Consider the following 19,283-nt stretch of genomic DNA (forward strand, 5'->3'; position numbering starts at 1 on the left):
GGTTACAGTTGCTTGTGAAATGTTCCACCCACCAGCGGTCCTTAAAGGTCAACTTGGCACACACGAGAGTTGAACCTTTGCTGTTTGGTCTTCTCGTTTCGTCTTATTATGAGGCAATAGACTCTATTGCCTGCCCACTTAAATAATAGGCTTGACCTGATAAACTGAAACATCTAAAGTTTTATTTTTTGCAAAACAATGAAAATTTGTAGGAAAAAAAAAATTTTTTTTACAAGCTCATTAAAATAAACGGCTTTTATGGTGTTTTTTAGCAATGAAATCGATAAACTTTGTCAATAAAATTAATTGCGATGTACTGTACTAAGGAGGGAGGAAGTTTTCTTCGAAAAGGCATTGGCTTTAAAGATAGATGGGAAGAGGAAACGAGGACGTCCAAAAAGAACAAGTGAAGAATAAGGCAAAGTCGGGCTGAAGGAAAGAAATGCGATGAACAAATGAGAATAAGAGTGAAGGCAATCGCTGCAAGGAAAGAATCGGCCACCCCCACTAGTGGGGACAAAACCGAATTTGGATGATGATGAAAAAATGCAATTCACAACCTCATGACTGTTTCCATAATGAAATCTAGAAAACTCATTCGTCATAGCCTACGTTTGTCTGCCATGTGAGCTGAGTAGTTAGGCGCCGGACTTAAAATCACGCGGCGCTTATGCGTTTGAGCAACGTATTCAGCGGGTCATTCAGGACTGCTCTCCATTCGGCAGCACCTAGTGGATGGAATAATTGCCCGGCAACAACAATGACAACTATCGAAAACTTCACTCTGTCAATCTCTGCAAACTGCCAGGATTGACCTACCAAAGGTTTTGTCAGTCCGAGGATAAAGATTCAAAACCAACCAACTCAGCCCGCTCACTTAAGACTATGAGATTGGTTTGGAAACAGCCCTTCCTCACGCTGTCTGCTGCAAGGTATAGCAGAAAAGCAAACAAATACAAAATGATATGAATATGTAATTAATTAGTAATTGCACAAATAAGCTTGTACACAAACACAAAAAGTACTCCAGCCAGTAAAGTTGCCTTTTTTACATCGCAACGATGTTGCAATACGATAAGGATGCAAAAAAGGCAACCCTTGCTGGGACTCCGGGTTATAGCCTACGTCATCAAAAATAAACAGTACAAAAGTTACGACTTTATTATAACAAACGCCGTTAACTTACAAATGGAAAATAATCGTGCTCGATCAATGATAAAAATAGGACCGTAGAAGTATTTAAAAGGTAATTATTGAATCCACAATGGACTTCATTTTACTGATGTACTTTCAAGGCCAAACTTTATTGTAGCATCATGTGTTAATGCTTTATTAACATTACAAACAACGCTCTTATCTGGCTTCGACATTTCTGTGAATGAAAGTGAAAGAATACAAAAATATATAGCCTAATAGCAAACAACAAAAGGGCGGTTTTCTGCGAACAGCAAGAAAATAATTATGCCAAACTTTGCCAGACACAAGTAAAAAATTAGAGTAGGCTACTTTTTCTCAGAGTGCATTTTTACTTGCTCGATGCACAAATGTCATGGCGCGGTGTGTAAAAATAGGAGATAACTGTAGCAATAAAAAAACAATTTTTTTTGCCTTGTAATGAATAGGGCAAAAAAAGCAACAAATTTTTCACATACAAAGGAAAAATGGCAACCATGCAATACACGATGTAGGCAATGAGCTTGAAAGTTAGCAGTGCAACTTCAGGTTAAAACAACCAGGCTATCGCTTAGACAACATTCATAACTGTCTCCAAGAATCACCCAATTTCTTATTCACAAAACAATATTACATATGAACAATATGGTTTCAACAAGTGGTTTGCTTAACAAAGGAGCTGGTTTTGACGTCACAAATGAAGTTGAATAAGAACACGTGAGAGATTCAAAATGAATGCAGGTAAATATCCTTATGAAAAATATCCTTCTGGAAAAAAATTACCCTGATAAATACCTCTTCGAATAAAACCCCTCTTGCAAACATTTCCCCTAGGTAAAAAATCGAAAGTATTTAGTCTTGTAGGGGTATCATTAAGGTAAATTTTTTCTGGGGATTATTTACCATGGTAGATTTTGTGCGGGTAAATGTTTACTAGGGTAAAATTTTCCTGGGACATTTTTACCAATTACTTTTCAACATTGCATCTCCTTTTCTTGAAGAAAACTAACAAAATGTCAATGAAAATGTTATTAAAAATTGATGCTAACAAAAAAGTCTATTGTGTTGACAAGCCAACTCATGTATATTGCATCAAGAGCTACCACGGAGCCAAGGGAAGTTGAGTAACGTCATAATGATGTGAAAACGATACATTTTGCAAACAAGAAGAGTGATATTCTGCATTGAAATCCCAACAATAACCGAGATGTAAATTTCATATCGATTCACGCAATATAAATGTAAAAACGGCGTTTCTTGTTTCACGCAGGCTCGGTTCAGTTGCTTGTGATTTGCAAAATGCAAACAAATTGCACCTGCATTGTGGAACATTTCACTTTAAAGTTCAAATGAGGTTTTGTGATGACACAACACAAATGGATGCCAAGCTGGCATAAAAAAACGACTTCACACGAGATCAACTACATTTAACCTTGCAAATCTATTACCCTTTTAACGCAAAAGAGTGAGCAGATAGTTGCGTTGGCTCTAAAAGATGACATTGCAACTGTTACATCGTTTTAATGTCCAGTGACACCAAAGTAACACAATATTAATCCATTTTCACTGATTAGAAGAAAAAACATGGAAAAATGCCTCCAGGATGAAATATTTCGGTAATGAGTTGACTATCTTTTGGCACATCTCAATGGGATATTTACGATGTCAACAAATTCCTTTGCGTCTGCATCATTTTAACGCTTAAGTAACGTTGATGCAATGTAAAGTGGTTGTATGTCATGTGCTGCCAAATTAAAATCATGCTTGAAGTCCGCGTACAGTCCGCGGTAGTGGACCAACGCAAAGTGGAAAAGGAAACTACCGTTTCACAAAACAACAGAACCACAGCTGAATTTTGCAGACGTGTGAAAGTTGAATGAGCAAGTTTGGACAAATTTACATCCTCCCAACTTTAGAAGAATTACAAATTTACAATGGAATTTGATGTATTTTGATTCATCAAGTCAGATACATTGATCCTTTTTATATTACGTCTGCAAACGTTAAATTAGTGTTAAAAGGACCGTGTTTTCTAACTGCAATATGAATTTAAAGTGAAGTAAGAATTGCAACACCGAAAAAATGCACTTCAATTTTTAACAGTGATGTAACAAAAGGAAGAGTCCTCGTCCTTTGATGAAACGTGAATAAGATGAAAACAAAAGATGCGTTGTAAAAATGTAAACAGGAATTGCACGCTCTCAGGCAAAAAACACTGGATTTATTTGATATATTAGGCAAGCTAATCGTGAAAAGCGAGGTTGGATGGGCACGCAGGAATTGATTTATTTTTTTTGTTTAAAATTTTAGAAACTAAACTGGTACTTGTGAAAGTACAAGAACATGAAATTATATAACAATAAAATAATAGGATGCGATTTGTTTTGATGTATGGTTTCAGACGTTTGCAAATGGCAATAAAACAATAAAAGCGGAAAACTCAAACAGTTTGCACTTCAAAGAATAAGCTCTATTTACTTTTTGTCCAAGATTTCACCAATTAACCTTCAAAACCGAGTTAACACAAGACTAACAAAATTGCTTAGTGTGATAAATCGTTAACGGCGAAAAAAAATACTGCATTACCAGATGGAATGCCTTGCAGGATGTTTATTTCTATCAGCAACTTCTCTAGTGGAATTCTACCACAATACGTCAAGTCGGCTTATTTTGCCGGTAAAGATTGCAATCTACAAGGCCACAGAATATCTGTCTGTTGATTCAGACTTCATGATCCATGCGTCACGTTACCTCATGCCTCCATGAAATGCTACGATAGCAGCTTGTTTTTACATCGTTCAACGTTGAGGTAATGTAAAAATAACAAGTTGCTAGCTCGGTGTCATGTCATCAGCATGTTTTGTAACATAATTTGTCACTTTTTGAACGCAAAGCAGAATTTATGAAACAAAACCAAACAAAAGACAAATGGTACAAAAACTACATTGAATGAAATGCGTTTTGTGTAAACCAATAAAAAATGACATTCTTTGAAATGGACTACATTCCGCATTCCTATTCAAGCTATAATGGCCGCGGTGAACGTGAGTGAAACAAATCGAAAACCTACAAATCGTCTTACTCATAAAAGTAGTATAGCCTTAGTAAAGATTTAAACTTTTAAAGAAAAGGTCTAAGCTACGTATAAAACTACACAAAAAATAATTAATCTAAATCTTTTTAAATGAGATTGGTGAAAAAAACATGAAAGTTCGTTTGCAAAAGCACTTTGAACTGTTCACCAGCGACTAAGTGTTACGACGATAAAGCAACTTAATTTAATACAATTACCTAACTTTTGGCATGAAACTGCGTTTAGCTTAAACACACTGTGATTATGACTGTTGTTCTTCTAAATGACAATAATTGCTATAAAATAATGATGTTTGTTACACAATTGTATCAGCGAGGAGAGATGCAAGCCCACCTGACAAAATTCGTTCCTTTTACATTGATTTACCGTCTGTAGTTGTTGAATCAATGCTGAAAAACAAATGGATTTCGCCAGCTGGGATAGCAGCCACAACCGGCGATCTTCACTTGAGCTTTGACACATTTTTCGCAAGCACAAGACAAAAGAACATTCATTTGTAGTTAAAGCTTGCGCAGTCCATACGTTTGTCACAGGCATTTAGAAAGAGCGTAAACACTTCTGCAGCGTTATGTAACAAAATTACTGCACTTAACACAAAATTAATTCAAAAACACTGCAAACTGTAAGAAAGTACAATACTGAACGAAGTGGCAAACTAGTTTACGAGTGAACACGCAGTAGGCCTACAACAATGGTTGAAAAAATGATGTCGTGAGGTAACTTGTATTTTTTGCATTGTTATTTCGTGCTGCAATGAAAGAATTCATTTCTCTCAATCAGACGCAGACCAAATGCAAAAAAGACAAATTTAGTGAGAACACGCAACTGTTAGAGCTGCTCTTTGTAGTAGCCAAGTCTGGCAAATACCATTTCTGTGCGAAGGTTAACAATCTTCCAATACATTTGTTCAGCTGAAAAAAAAACGCTTAGTGATTAAATAATTGAAAACAATAGTACATCAGCCACAGTTAACCCACAATCTAGCTGGCTCTTCACTGAAGGCAAGGTAAGGTAACTTCACTGAAGGCACTTCATATTGTAAGATCAATTTTTTTAACGTTGGTTATTGGACCCAAGATTTCTAAAAGCAGAAGAAAAAACTTTTGTGCACAATTCCGTTTCGTTGTCAACTCGAAACGAATGAAATACAGGAAAAAACAAAGCATGTTTACAATATAAAGTGAGTAACCTTGAGTCACCGTTTAGAGAATTATTAGTTATTTGAAATATTTGTAGACCGTTCGGAGTTTAAATTCTTTTTAGAAATATAAACTTTTCGCTTCGAAAAAGGCTCAAGGTTTCGAGTTCTCGCTTTGCACACGTGTGGAATGCAAATTTCAACCAGGAGAAATTTTTGTTTCTTTTTTGCGAGATACACAGTTAATTTAGTGTTGAACTTCTACCCACTTAGAAAAGCTGATTTTTTGCATCGTTTCAACGTCACCAAACGTTGGGTAACAAAAGTAAGTAAAACGAGACAACTTGTTGAAAAAACAACGTTCAAATCTCTATTTTGAACTTTCTTTGTTCTGAAATATGAAGTAAGTTGAAATTGAAAATGATTATCGAATCCCAAGGCTTTCCGAAATCCTATGCTAAAAGTTGAACCAATCTTCGTCACCACTTTATTAAACATTCGTGTACGCTTAAATTAATATCTTCTGAAATAACGTCATTAATCACAAATTATTGTGGCTTGTTTTCCAAAGTGAACAACATTGCTTCGACAGCATTAAAGAGAAAGTTACATATCTAGTTAAAGATAGAACAGGAGTTATTCGAAACAAAGTGAATTGTACGAAATTTATTGGAATTTCTTTCTTCAGGATTGCTTATGTTTGCATAGCAAGACGGTGGAATAAAATATTACTCGTTGTCTGTGTACAATACCTCACACAATCACTATTTTTTTACGCTTCCAAGCTGAAAACAAAGCAACAAGAAATAGCTCACCGTTATGTTTCACGATGCCTTGCTTAACATAGCGCAGATAGGTGAAGAAATTGCAGATACTTGTTACCTGTGAACACATAAAAGCAATTGTTAATTTAACTCATGACAAGAAATATTGCACTTCAGCTACAGAGTTTCGCGGCACCTTCCCAGACAACAAAAAATTTGTCATTTTTACATTGAATCAACGCTTCAACGCAAAAATGACGGATTTTGTTGTTGGGAGTACCCCACGAACAGTTGGAAAGGATCTGACTCTCAAAAACACACCGGAGTCTTTAGAAGCTGTTTTTATAATTTTTAAGATGATGAAGTGATGAAAAACTGGCAACTATTACCGGTTGGGGACATATTTCGTCTTTTTCCATTCATCTCGAAATGGAACATTGAAAATAATCTTTTTCACATTAGTTGCACGCGTTTTCGAAAGTGCTAACATTGTAACATGCTAATTATGACTTGGCGCTACGGAAACGTTAAATTAGGAAGATCACGATTGGAGTTAAAACAAGTTAAAAATATTTCCATTGTATTCAGTGGGATGGCGCAGCGGATAGGGCGTTGGCATTCAAATAACGCAAACCTGGTTCGACTCCCGGCTTACGCTGGTTGTTGAAAACACCGCTCACCTCTATCGAGGGTGTAATAAATTGGGTTGGCATAATTGCCGAAGGAAAGGCAGCCGAAAAAAAGGAGCTGGCCACCCTACTTTCCTTAGTGCCGAAGGCTTGGCACAATAAGAACCTTATTTTTCCACCCCCACACTTGGCAGTACGGAGGCACTCAAGGCACCTTTACCTTTTTATTGTAAAGAGTGGGGGCGATCGGTCTGGATACGCCACTGGTAGCAGCAAACAGTGCTGAAGCAAAGTTAATCCTTACAGTGTTAAAGTTAATATAAAAAAATCTGGTGCAAAACGATCAGTCATCATTCCAGCATGTTGTTTTCCACTTACTTTGTTTCTCGCGGTTTGGGAAATACTGAACCACTCATCCGTGTCGGCCAGGCGGATGCGATGTTTACAGGCGGCTGTGGTTTCTGACAAAGCACATGATCTTAAAAGAAAGAACAGGAATTAAGTTTGCAAACCTGGAAACTTTTTGAGCTATCAACAAAGCTATTAAGTGAAAGGGAGAAATAGCTAACTTCTGCAAAACACTTGGACAAACAACTCGATTTCAAACGCTGAATGTCTTTTGAATGTTCGCGCATCAGAAATCTGCGTGGTAAGTAATATTGAATGTTTGAGGAGTGTTTTTGCAACAGATGTTGTATTGGTTGAAGAAAGCTGAAAGTAAAACGATGCCGTGATGTCCGATCATCAGCATACGCATACCCTAATTGCATTGACTGGAGGCAGAACTTTAACAACTTAAATGCATGTTATTCATAAAGGATAACCAATTACCGGTACCACAAACACCAGACCCCGTCCCAAGGGTTCTCAACCACAATCGGGAGAAATTCTATACTCTGTGGGTAAATTCCACATACCAAAGAGGTGAACTCACTAGTCTGTTAATTGCTCAAAATCTGTTCTGAAAATAAAAAACGATGGAAAGAGATTGCCTTCAGAGAGCTGACCAGAGTAAACGAGAGCAAATGGGTTGAACAATGAACACCTCAGAAGCCAAAGATGTGCATCAAGCACTAGTCATTTTATAGAAAAAGAAACTTCAAGCTTCCAAAATTTGCCGTTTTATTATTTGGGTTTAACCCTAACCGGTCTAGTGCTTTGCGAAAAGGCAATTTTTTGCACACGCACATTAACAATTACAACATTTCAGTTTCCACTGACTAAATCTCTGATAACAAAGTGTTTATGAAGTTAACCACGTCACTAATTTTGTCGAAGCGAAAAAAATTGACTATTTTGCAGATAAATCAACTGCACTATCTCATGCTCACAATTAATGTCTGTGAGTTGCCTAATTAACAGCAGTTGCCCCTACTTTGTCTTGAAAGTTTTTATTATTTTTTTGAGTGATAGCACAAACATGCGATCAATCGTTATTATCGCATACGTCTTCACCTCCAAAAGCCCCCATACCGTTCAGCGATTAATTAGTCGTAACGTAAATAAACGGTTTTGGTAATATAAACGATGTGTGGGTCTTTAGAGAAGACGTTTCCATTGTAAAACATCGATTAAAATAGTAGTTGCTTTTCATGGCTGCTGTTATCTCTTTTTTTGCGAAGGATGGCAAAAGCTACGTAATATATTGAGATGCAAATAAAATATATTCAACATCTGTCACACGCAAGAGTGAGTCGGGTACAAAATAATCGTCTGAAGACGTTGAATCAACGAAAAAGTAACTGACTTTGCTGGCTGGAAAACGTCAAACACAATGCTTCAAAACATTCGAGCAGTCGAGTATCGGTTGTACAAATTTACGTACAATATAAAATTGGGGTTACGCTTGGTTGCTGTGAAGAAAAGTCGAGGATATAATTAGTTTGATAACTACAACTTGGTGAGCTTCAATGGCTGCAATTTACTGGTACATTTCCTGCTTATACTACTATTACCAACCAAAAGAAAATTGCTAAAAATCTGAGCTAGTGCTGAGCAGAATAGTGACAATTGACAAAAATCTATTGACAAATAAACAAATCTTATAACTTAGTGATTCCTGGACTGATTTTTCCTAAGCAGTGGAGTCGGAGAGATTTTGGGTTGTCCCAAATCGTTAAAAAAAGACCGACTCCGACTTGATACAAAAGGATGAACAATAAAATTTGTGTTTGCGATCTTTTTTCAAAATATTGTTTCTTTTTCTCTGTATTGCACTCTAAAACCTTATCAGAAAACAGAAGTGTTTGTCACAGCCCTGGGTTTTGCACATTGAAAGTTAAAATGACACACAGTTCAATGAACTTCATTATAAGTAAACGACATTGAAAACATGCTTTTCCAGTCAACTTGACCAGAAAAGCTAGCCAAGTTGATTAGAAAAGCATATTTTGATTTGATTCAATGATTTCAAACTTTCAATGATTGATTTAGTATTGAATCAACGTTCAACAGGTGCAGGCGTTGTGCCAATGTGAAAAGAATGATTTTCTGGTGGGACTTCACTGTTTTGCTAACTTTCAAACGATGATTCGCATTATGTCAATTTGAATTTCGCAAGATAATCAGATACAGAAAGACGCACACGTTAAACCGAGTGCAGCTGAAGTGCGTGGAATTGTTACAGAAATACGAATGAAAATGAGGAAAACTTAACCGGTTCACGTTTGAACTTTGCCAATTTTAATATTACGTCGCATTTCATTCGCATCGTTGCCTTACAAGGAAATGCATGTGCAGGATGATGAACAAGAGTTCAATTTCCTTTATTCGAATTTCAAAGTGCTTTTTTAAAAAAACATGACACAAGGAAATGATTTGGTTTGCATTGTGGGCCGAGATAAAAATAGTCTGACTCAGTCGGCAGTGACTCGGTGTGACACTGACTTCTCAGGAGGCAAATCAACCGTTTTTACATGCAGATGTTGAATCAATGTAAAAACGATTGATTTGCTGTCTGGGGTGTGACACACAATTGAGGAGTGATAGCAAAGGAACGAAAACGTATATTTGACAGCAAGTTTCATATTCATACCCAACCCATGGAAGGTGCCTTTTCAACTGTTGCTGTTCACAACAAAACAAAAAGTCAGCAAATGTTGTATCAAAACCGAATACAACATTCCTAAATGCGATGAGCTTAATTTTAACGTTGCATCAACGTCAAACGACATCAAGATCTCGGCGACGTTACTGTCAGCTGAGCAGTAATTTTCTCAATTTTAAATGATAACATCTTGATTTTCGCTGGAGGGGATGGAAAAGATCAATAGAACAAATTCACTCAGGGCCACACTCGGTTACCCAACCCAGAGAGCAAAATCCGCCATTTTTACATTGATTCAACGTCTGCAGACATCACGTCTGCAGACGTTGAATCAATGTAAAAATGACGGATTTTGCTGTCTGGGAGACAGCAAATCAACTGTTTTAACATTGATTTGCTGCCTGAGTAGGAACGAACTACCCGTTTTTAAACCAATACTACAAACTTCCTCACTGAAAAGTTTCCTAATAACAAGACAAGCCCTTGCTCAGAAACATAAATCATTACGTATTTGCAGCCAGCACTGTCAAATGAGATACGCCACTTGACGTGGCTTGCTGGTCAATCAGTCAGTTTTCTGCACTGTCATGCATGTCTACGTCGTAACCAATTGCCCTATGAATAGCATACTAAGCAACAAAAGCAGTGCGAATCAGCTATCTTTGCTGGAAGTTTATCACGTTATATTAAGTCAAGGTACAACTATACTATAAATGAATGTTAAAAAATGTATTCCCCGAGTGTTCATTCTAATTTTCGAAAATAATAATTTGTTTTACACCAGTCAGCCAACTGTCGCAGTTCTTCTGATTGATTTGTAAACAGTTTATTTTAAAGACTTTTATCTTGAAAAATAAACTGTTTAAATTGATTACTTACTGTGTTAATGAGTCGTTGTTAGTAGCCAGTTCCACACACAAAGAGTTTTTATGAATGCAATGGGAAACCTTTCTCGACAGCTCCTTGTTGCGAAAATTCAAGCAAAGTGAAACGTCTTCGTCAAAAACGCGCCTCAAGAAAGCAGAGTCTTCTATCATTTTGCATTCTTTCAGTGGGAAACACTGTGCTTCTTTGACGACGTCAGAACCCAACTCAAAGCAATCACAGTAGGTCGGAGACACATCAAGCGAAGTGTCCAATGAGTTGCTGATAAGTCCGTGCCACGAGGACAACTCTTGGAACAACCAGTTGTTAGTCTGAAGACAAAAAAATGTCCATTTTTTATACGCAGCATTGCTACCACTAGCAGAATTATTCATAAAACATCTATATAGATGTAAAACATCTATACAGCATCATCTGTTGCAATCATAATATACGCACATAAAAAAAACATTAACTGCAGACAGTGCACACCGATTCGACCTTCCGGTCTCGTCAGTGCAGTGTTTACACTGGAATACCTCCATGCGACCTTGAACATGGAATATGATCGTATAAACCAAGTCAAAACTGAATGTTTAAACACGATAAAGAAAACAACAGTTGTTTGATTTATTTTCAATCACCATCCAATTCTGGAAACGTTTTATCTCAATAAACTTAAAAAACGGGTGGTTGAATCATTGCAAAATAACGCTTGTTGATAAAAAGTCATTCTAAAATCCTTTGAAATGAGTGAATAGGAGATTTTGTATCAGCAGTTGATGGTAGATTACACGCCGACATTTCCAACCAAGGGCACTGTGTAATTTTGTTTATGCCATATGTTTACAAATTAGAAAAAGAAAGAAAAATGATAGAAATCACTTCTCTGTGGATACTATTAGAAACGTTTTGAGTTGAAAGATTGAAACTAGTTCGTAACAATCGATCGTTTTCATCTGTTGAAGACTTTCGATCATGCCAACTCCGCGATTTATTTTTATACAAGTTGAACCTTTATTGCCTGGGAAAAAAATCATTTAATTTTGGCTTGCGAAATTGTATCTTTTTCCATTGATTTAACGTCGCTATATGTTGAATTTAGGTCGAAAGTTTGAACCTTAAAAGCGGAAATACTTGTGACTGCACTCAGACTGTTGCACACACAAGCTCTACTCAAACCAATCTTGAAGTAGAACACTTTAGTTTTTGTGCTATTGTTGCTAGCAGGTAACATTTATTTACACGTTGTGAAAACGCAGTTTAAAACCGAAACCATTGAACTCAAGTTATGGCAGCTGTTTATCATACCGCTTCGTTATTACTCATCACATTTTTCATATAAACAAAAGCAAATGACAACTATTGCTGTTAGGTTTCACTGGTATTGGTTTGTATATAATATACAGTAGTAGAAAAATGTCAGTCATTTAATTGGACAATGAAGATGATATATTCCCAGCTAAAACCATGAAGGGACCAATGAAGATAGGTGAAATCCATTTGATAAGAAAGATTGTATGATGACAATCACACAAACTGCTGTATGAAATCTTGCAATTTGAAAAAGTACATCACAAACGCATCGGGACTCTGATAATGTTTTGTGTTAAAATAACCGGCTTTTGTGGGCTATCAAAAATGTGCTTTGACGATGTTACTTGCAGTGCGCATATTGCCCAACTAGACTTAAATGAACGGTTTCCACAAGCGAATGCTATATTGTCGATAAGTTGGGAGATACGCATTCTTTAAATACCGTATGTTGGATTTGTCCTATAAATAAACCATCAATTCCAGCTACTCAAATGCTTTTCCAAAGTACAAAAATTTGCTATTCTGCCCGTGGGCATGCGCTGGGCGGCAAAACAAGAGCAATTCAATCGGAACGATTTCTTAATCTCAGAAAGATTTCCATTTAACGCACTGACCACTGACCTATGATATTTCTATTATTTTGTATAAACTTCGTAACACATTACTGCAACTAAAAACAGAATGAAACTGTTCACCAGGCGTTTAAACAAGTTAACTTTACAAGAAAAGACTTTGTGCGGGTGCAAATTCTATCAAAAGAGCGACGATAGTTGGAACAAAAATAAATTTGGCAATAGCAATTAGAGCAATGCGCTGTCTGTTTCTTTCAGACCAAAATCCAAAATATTAAGTCCAAAAACGAAGCCAAGACCACATAATGTCTAGAAATAAGTTCACATTCAAAAAGCCGAACTTTAGCGTAGCCTACGTTTTCTGCTGCAGTTTTAAAAGAAACCTCCCACATAATGACATGAACATCACTGATTCCTCTTCAAGCATACTTTTTTACACTTACATCTTTATGTAGTTTATACACAGGCATTGATGGAGTGGAAGGTGGAGCGAGTTTGAACTCTCCCATTTTTAGATCATGCTTCGGGCTAGCTGGTTTTTCCTTTTCTCTTTCAAAAACAATTCGGTTTTTGTGCAGTTTCATTCGAATGGGAGAAGCTGAAACACACAGAGATACATCGACATTATATCGCAGATCATGCAGCATTGAAAGCAGGCAGGGAATCATCAATACAAATTACCCCCAAAGGGCCAAAGCCACATCATTGAAACTATAATATTGCTTAATATCATACACCCGAGGGCATGTTATCACTGGAAAAACAGCTCTCTGGTTCAATCGTCTGAAATGGTATGAAGTATAATATTAATAGCGATCTATTTGAATTAAAGCACTGCGTAATTTTTAATCAACGAGGGCTGCAAATTTATTATTTTTTGATGTTGTTTTGTTTTTTTGTGTTAATTGATATTGTTTTTTTACGATGAACTATTTTTCGGTTATTCAGTCAAACAAACGGTCACAATAAACGAGAAAAGTCACCAATCTCTCTGTCTCTGTGACTGTTAAATTAATCTAAAAACGCCGACTGATTTTTTGACTGCCCTAGCATATTATTGTCAACGCAATAAATAGATCTCTGTTTATCACTTTACATCGTTTTATGAAAAAAGACAATCACATCAAGCATCATCATCAGTCATTGTTGTACTCAAGTAAAAATTCCTTACACTCAGTCTTTTTGATGAGTTGGGGATGAGAGTTCGGGTTCGGGTTGCTCGGTGTTGAAGTGATCACTAAAGCTTTCAATGCATCAATTTCAATTTCTAAAGCGTCGATCTAAACATAAAAAGAATGTATAAATAGTATGATGAAATTTTTCAAAATAGATAAAACGAAATCTCAAGTAGCACTTGTATTCCAATATAAAAGAAGTTTAAATTGCTATAAAGCTTAATTTTCTGTCATTAGCAGCAACAGTGTAATTTTACGCAAGCGCATATCCATAACTTAGAAATCAAGGTTGCACACACTTTCATTACATAAAACTTTGTTAATAAGATTGAAACATAATAACAATACATAGATATTAATGAACAAGGTTGTTTCATAATTTAGTAGCCAAATATTGGTGCAAATATATAATGTTTATCTTGCAAAAGAATCAATAAAAAATACAAGGTTAATGCTTTACTGAAATTTTGCAAACTATGCAACAATCCACTCAGCGAAAATAATATGTCAGCTATTAAATAATTATTAATATATTAAATAATAAAAAGAAAGATTTTTTGATTTTTAAAATTGCATATCATCAAATGTATTGCCTTGATTAGCAAATATGATGAAGATATCAAGCATTTCTCTGCATGCATACCAATTTTTATATCATTAAAACAACATAAGAAAAGACCAGCAATAGGCTATAACAATACAGCTAAGTCTACGATACAAAAGAATAGAAGTGAGAAAATACGTGAGGATGTGTTTTAGACCGAAAGAAAGCAGAAAGAATTTTGTACGATTGCAACACCTTTAAAAAAGCTAAAAAAGTAAAGAATTAGGAACAAAAAAACGTTAGAAAAAAGTACAACACATAAAAAATGAGATAAACAGTTGCTACATTTTTCAGCAATGGTGCATTATCAAGAGTTTTTATGGTGGGTGTGGGGAGCACAATTTGATGCATTCGGCTCATCAACCACAAAGTTAGTAAAATTTACATAAAAATGCTGGTCTGCTAAGTGTTCGGTGGAATCCCAGTTCAAAAAAAGTTTTTTTTTGGAGAATTCTAAAATTCTACAGGGGCATCTGTTTACTCAACAAAATTGCCTTATAACAGAGGTTTAGCAAGTAAAGTGTCAGCAAAAAAGTCTCAAAAAAAGAAACAATAAACAGTTATCAAACGGCGTTTCATGATTAACAAGAGAGGTTAATTAAATAAACTCTCAGCCAAAAAAAGTAATGGTCAAACTGTAAGTAAAGTGTTAGCGAAAAAGTCTCAACTAATGTCTCAACAAGAAAAAAATAAACATTTATAAAATGTTAAATGGCCTATATTATAGAAGTAAATTGAATCACTATTATCAAAGTAGCCTTTACAGCCTATTTCAGCCTTTGCGGGATCGTCAGAAGGTGCTTATTCAAATAGAAGATAGCATAATAATAATAATACAACAAAAATGAAGCATCACCTTTCCTTCTGCAGCAGCCAACTTTTTTTCAGCTTTATTCCGCTTTAAGTTTGCCTCATAGACCATCTTGTTTGCTTCTTCAAACAGACTTGTTGTTAAGTCTTCTATTTCTCCTTCTACTTTGTTTCTTATCACTTGAAGTTGGTCACATTCTCTACTCTTCTGTTCCAGTTCCTGTACAACCATAACAGAAATTGAAATGGAAATTGAGTTTACACGTTTAATATTCATTAAGGTTATTTGATTAAAAGTGGTATATATTCATTTATTTATCTTATTCTCTATCTCTGTAGGTATTCATGGCTGATACAGCCCTCGATGTACAATGATGTTCCAGTTTGATCGATCTCGTGCGTCTTGCCAAATTTTAGTAGGGTTTTTGATTTGTGGTTGAAAATTGTGCAAACATGTAAATCTTTGAGCTCCTCTTGACCGTTTTCCTATTATTTTTCTACTTAAAGATAAATCTTTAAGTTCGCCTTTCCTTATGCTGTGACCCAAGAACTTCAGTTGCCGCGTTTCTATAGATCTCATTATCTGCTGCTCCTGGCCCATCTGTTGGAGAACTGCTCTGTTGGTCTTACACTTACTACTCACTACACTCACTATTTATCTTACACTCACTACTAAAACTTGCTTTTCAGTCAGACATTCAGCAGGCTTATTGAATAAAAATTGGAAGTAGTCAATGTAAAACTACATCTTTTAAAACACAGTTAGCATAAAATGCAAATAAGATATAACTGCAATGCAGTTGAATAAAACATTGATGCATAGACATTAAACACACTGAATTTTACAAAGCTATCGCATCACCCGAAAATTGATAGCCAACAAATGCAGCATACTTTTATTATGTTTGTTGATACAGGCTTAAATAGTAGGCTATATATAACACAGGGTCCACCACATGCTTAGTCTGAAAGCATATTAATAATTTAACCTTTTTTGTGTCTTGAAGTGATTTAGGCAAGGCTTCTACAAATCTACAAGACAACACAAATACACTGATTCTGATAATAACAAATGTTATGTCAGCTAACCATTTTATTGTTTATCAAGAAACTAAACTAATTGTTCAATGCAAATTTTTCTCTATCTGATGCTCATATCCTAGAAAAAAACTTATTGAATAGCAGGTAACCTACCACTTTAGTTTTGTGCAATTCGATCTTCAAGATGGAAAGACCATCAGTTTCATCAATGAAATCGGACATGGCATCCTCTTGAAGACTTACAACTTCTGGGCCACTATCACAACTATTCACTTCTGAAGAATATCCCAAATCTTTGCGATTGGAAGTTTCAGAGGGGTTTCTTACTTTATTGTATGCAGTTGGAACTTCTGTACTTTCTTCCATGAGTAATGGTTGGATTTTATAACAAAGTTAACAACTGTTTCAAAAGTTACAATGCATTACTTGCAACCTATAAATGTGTAACAGAGTTCCTTGAAGCTTAATAATTAATAGCCTACTCATACCTGAATGCAATAACTTAAAACAAATGCAATTTCTGTATACACCGACTGTATTTAAGAAAACTTGAAAAGGATTGTCGTATTCGTTATTTATAAAATAGGCTGAAATATTTTGTAATGACAAACTGATCAACACTTTACATAAGTAATTTAATCCAAAAAAGAAGCTGGCTAACTTTTACTGCAATGAAGGAAAAGAGTTTTCTTGAATAGAATGCAAACTTTGATATATTTTACCAGTCAATTGCTTAACTGGCCAACACAACCTAATCACTTTAAAATTTTATAGTTTAAGTATCTTCCACAAAACTGAAATTGAAAACTGATCTCTGTGCTTTGAAACATTCCCAACAGAGCTATCCCACACTACATCGATATTCCCAAATCTAGTAAAATTTGCTATAAAAATAGCTGCTGGCCATAAAATAACATTTTAAACAAAAGCATGCATAAATGATAATTTTATCTAGACCAAGGTGTTGCAACCTGCCATATTTTACACTCATTATCCTACTTCGGTTTCAAGTTGATTATTATATATAATGTTTGCGTTTTGTTTCTTACAAAAACTGCCTTTTTTCTAGACCGCTGTTATGTTTAGCATATGATCTTTGCAATGATGGCCAGAAATACAAACAAACCAAACTATTCAACCTGAACCTCAAATCTTTGAAGAATTCACTTCTTTCACGATAGGTACTAGGCAGTCTACAAACCACCGTCATTCTGGCAGAATAATTCTGCGCGATCCGCCTAAAAAAATGATCCGTAAACATTTGCGCGATAAACAATGCGATGAAAGTAGCAACACTCGGAAGCTGATAAAATCACTTCTCGTTACCACATCAAAGCAAATCTTATATTTTTTCCATAGCCAAATGAACAGTGAACACAGAAATTTAAATAAAAAACTCGACTTGTCAAAGATAAAGCAACTGCAATTGCGAAAAGTTAGACAAAAAATCGTATCTATTAAAACTGCTATATGTGCTATGGCAAGAAAAGTAAGCATCACAAAAACGACTATAAAAATACTTTCCCGAAATATTTTTTGGAATTTTATTTTTGAATCGTGTTCAGAATTAAATTTCCTTTCCAGGGGTGGCAATTTCGTGGTGGGGCAGACGAAGGAAACGCGAGCAGAATGGTTTAAAAATGGGGTAAATGTCTTACGTATTTAAAATTAAATAGAGATTTTAACGTTTATAGACGCCTTCAATTAAGCGTTTATAAATATATTTTCTCGAAATATTTTTCGGAATTTTATTTTTGAATCGTGTTCAGAATTAAATTTCCTTTCCAGGGGTGGCAAGCTCGTGGTGGGGCAGACGAAGGAAACGCGAGCAGAATGGTTTAAAAATGGGGGAAATGTCTTACAAATTTAAAAATAAATAGAGATTTTAACGTTTATAGACGCCTTCAATTAGGCGCCTATAAAAATATTTTCCCGAAATATTTTTCGGAATTTTATTTTTGAATCGTGTTCAGAATTAAATTTTCTTTCCAGGGATGGCAAGCTCGTGGTGGGGCAGACGAAGGAAACGCGAGCAGAATGGTTTAAAAATGGGGGAAATGTCTTACGTATTTAAAAATAAATAGAGAATTTAACGTTTATAGACGCCTTCAATTAAGCGTCTATAAATATATTTTCCCGAAATATTTTTCGGAATTTTATTTTTGAATCGTGTTCAGAATTAAATTTCCTTTCCAGGGGTGGCAAGCTCGTGGTGGGGCAGACGAAGGAAACGCAAGCAGAATGGTTTAAAAATGGGGGAAATGTCTTACAAATTTAAAAATAAATAGAGTTTTTAACGTATATACACGCCTTCAATTAAACGTCTATAAAAATATTTTCCCGAAATATTTTTTGGAATTTTATTTTTGAATCGTGTTCAGAATTAAATTTCCTTTCCAGGGAGGGATGGCAAGCTCGTGGTGGGGCAGACGAAGGAAACGCGAGCAGAATGGTTTAAAAATGGGGGAAATGTCTTACAAATTTAAAATTAAATAAAGATTTTAACGTTTATAGACGCCTTCAATTAGGCGTTTATAAAAATATTTTCCCGAAATATTTTTCGGAATTTTATTTTTGAATCGTGTTCAGAATTAAATTTCCTTTCCAGGGAAGGATGGCAAGCTCGTGGTGGGGCAGACGAAGGAAACGCGAGCAGAATGGTTTAAAAATGGGGTAAATGTCTTACGTATTTAAAATTAAATAGAGATTTTAACGTTTATAGATGCCTTCAATTAGGCGTCTATAAAAATATTTTCCCGAAATATTTTTCGGAATTTTATTTTTGAATCGTGTTCAGAATTAAATTTCCTTTCCAGGGGTATCAATTTCGTGGTGGGGCAGACGAAGGAAACGCGAGCAGAATGGTTTAAAAATGGGGTAAATGTCTTACGTATTTAAAATTAAATAGAGATTTTACGTTTATAGACGCCTTCAATTAAGCGTCTATAAATATATTTTCTCGAAATATTTTTCGGAATTTTATTTTTGAATCGTGTTCAAAATTAAATTTCCTTTCCAGGGGTGGCAAGCTCGTGGTGGGGCAGACGAAGGAAACG

General features: G+C 35.5%; 1 protein-coding gene across 1 annotated transcript; it reads right to left on the reverse strand.

The window, feature by feature from the left end:
- Nucleotides 1-962: 962 nt before the first annotated feature.
- LOC145783439 (guanine nucleotide exchange factor for Rab-3A-like) lies at nt 963-16,595 on the reverse strand. Its single transcript, XM_082595315.1, has 8 exons — nt 16,381-16,595; nt 15,233-15,406; nt 13,769-13,877; nt 13,041-13,195; nt 10,724-11,040; nt 7,177-7,276; nt 6,221-6,287; nt 963-5,178 (listed from the first exon to the last, which is right to left on the reverse strand). Exons 1-8 carry the CDS (start codon nt 16,591-16,593, stop codon nt 5,096-5,098), a joined length of 1,218 nt encoding a protein of 405 aa, XP_082451441.1. The 5' UTR covers nt 16,594-16,595; the 3' UTR covers nt 963-5,095.
- Nucleotides 16,596-19,283: the final 2,688 nt, after the last annotated feature.

This window comes from Aplidium turbinatum, chromosome 14 (assembly GCF_918807975.1).
Source record: "Aplidium turbinatum chromosome 14, kaAplTurb1.1, whole genome shotgun sequence".
NCBI classification, from domain to species: domain Eukaryota; kingdom Metazoa; phylum Chordata; class Ascidiacea; order Aplousobranchia; family Polyclinidae; genus Aplidium; species Aplidium turbinatum.

What these genes read in the sequence shown, in the direction of transcription:
- LOC145783439 (XM_082595315.1), bottom strand. Translation starts at nt 16,593, where the DNA reads ATGGAAGAAAGTACAGAAGTTCCAACTGCATACAATAAAGTAAGAAAC. An exon ending in AATTGCACAAAACTAAAGTG is followed by an intron (nt 15,407 to 16,380) that starts GTAGGTTACCTG and finishes ATGGTTGTACAG; the next exon opens with GAACTGGAACAGAAGAGTAG. An exon ending in CCCAAACCGCGAGAAACAAA is followed by an intron (nt 6,288 to 7,176) that starts GTAAGTGGAAAA and finishes ATGTGTTCACAG; the next exon opens with GTAACAAGTATCTGCAATTT.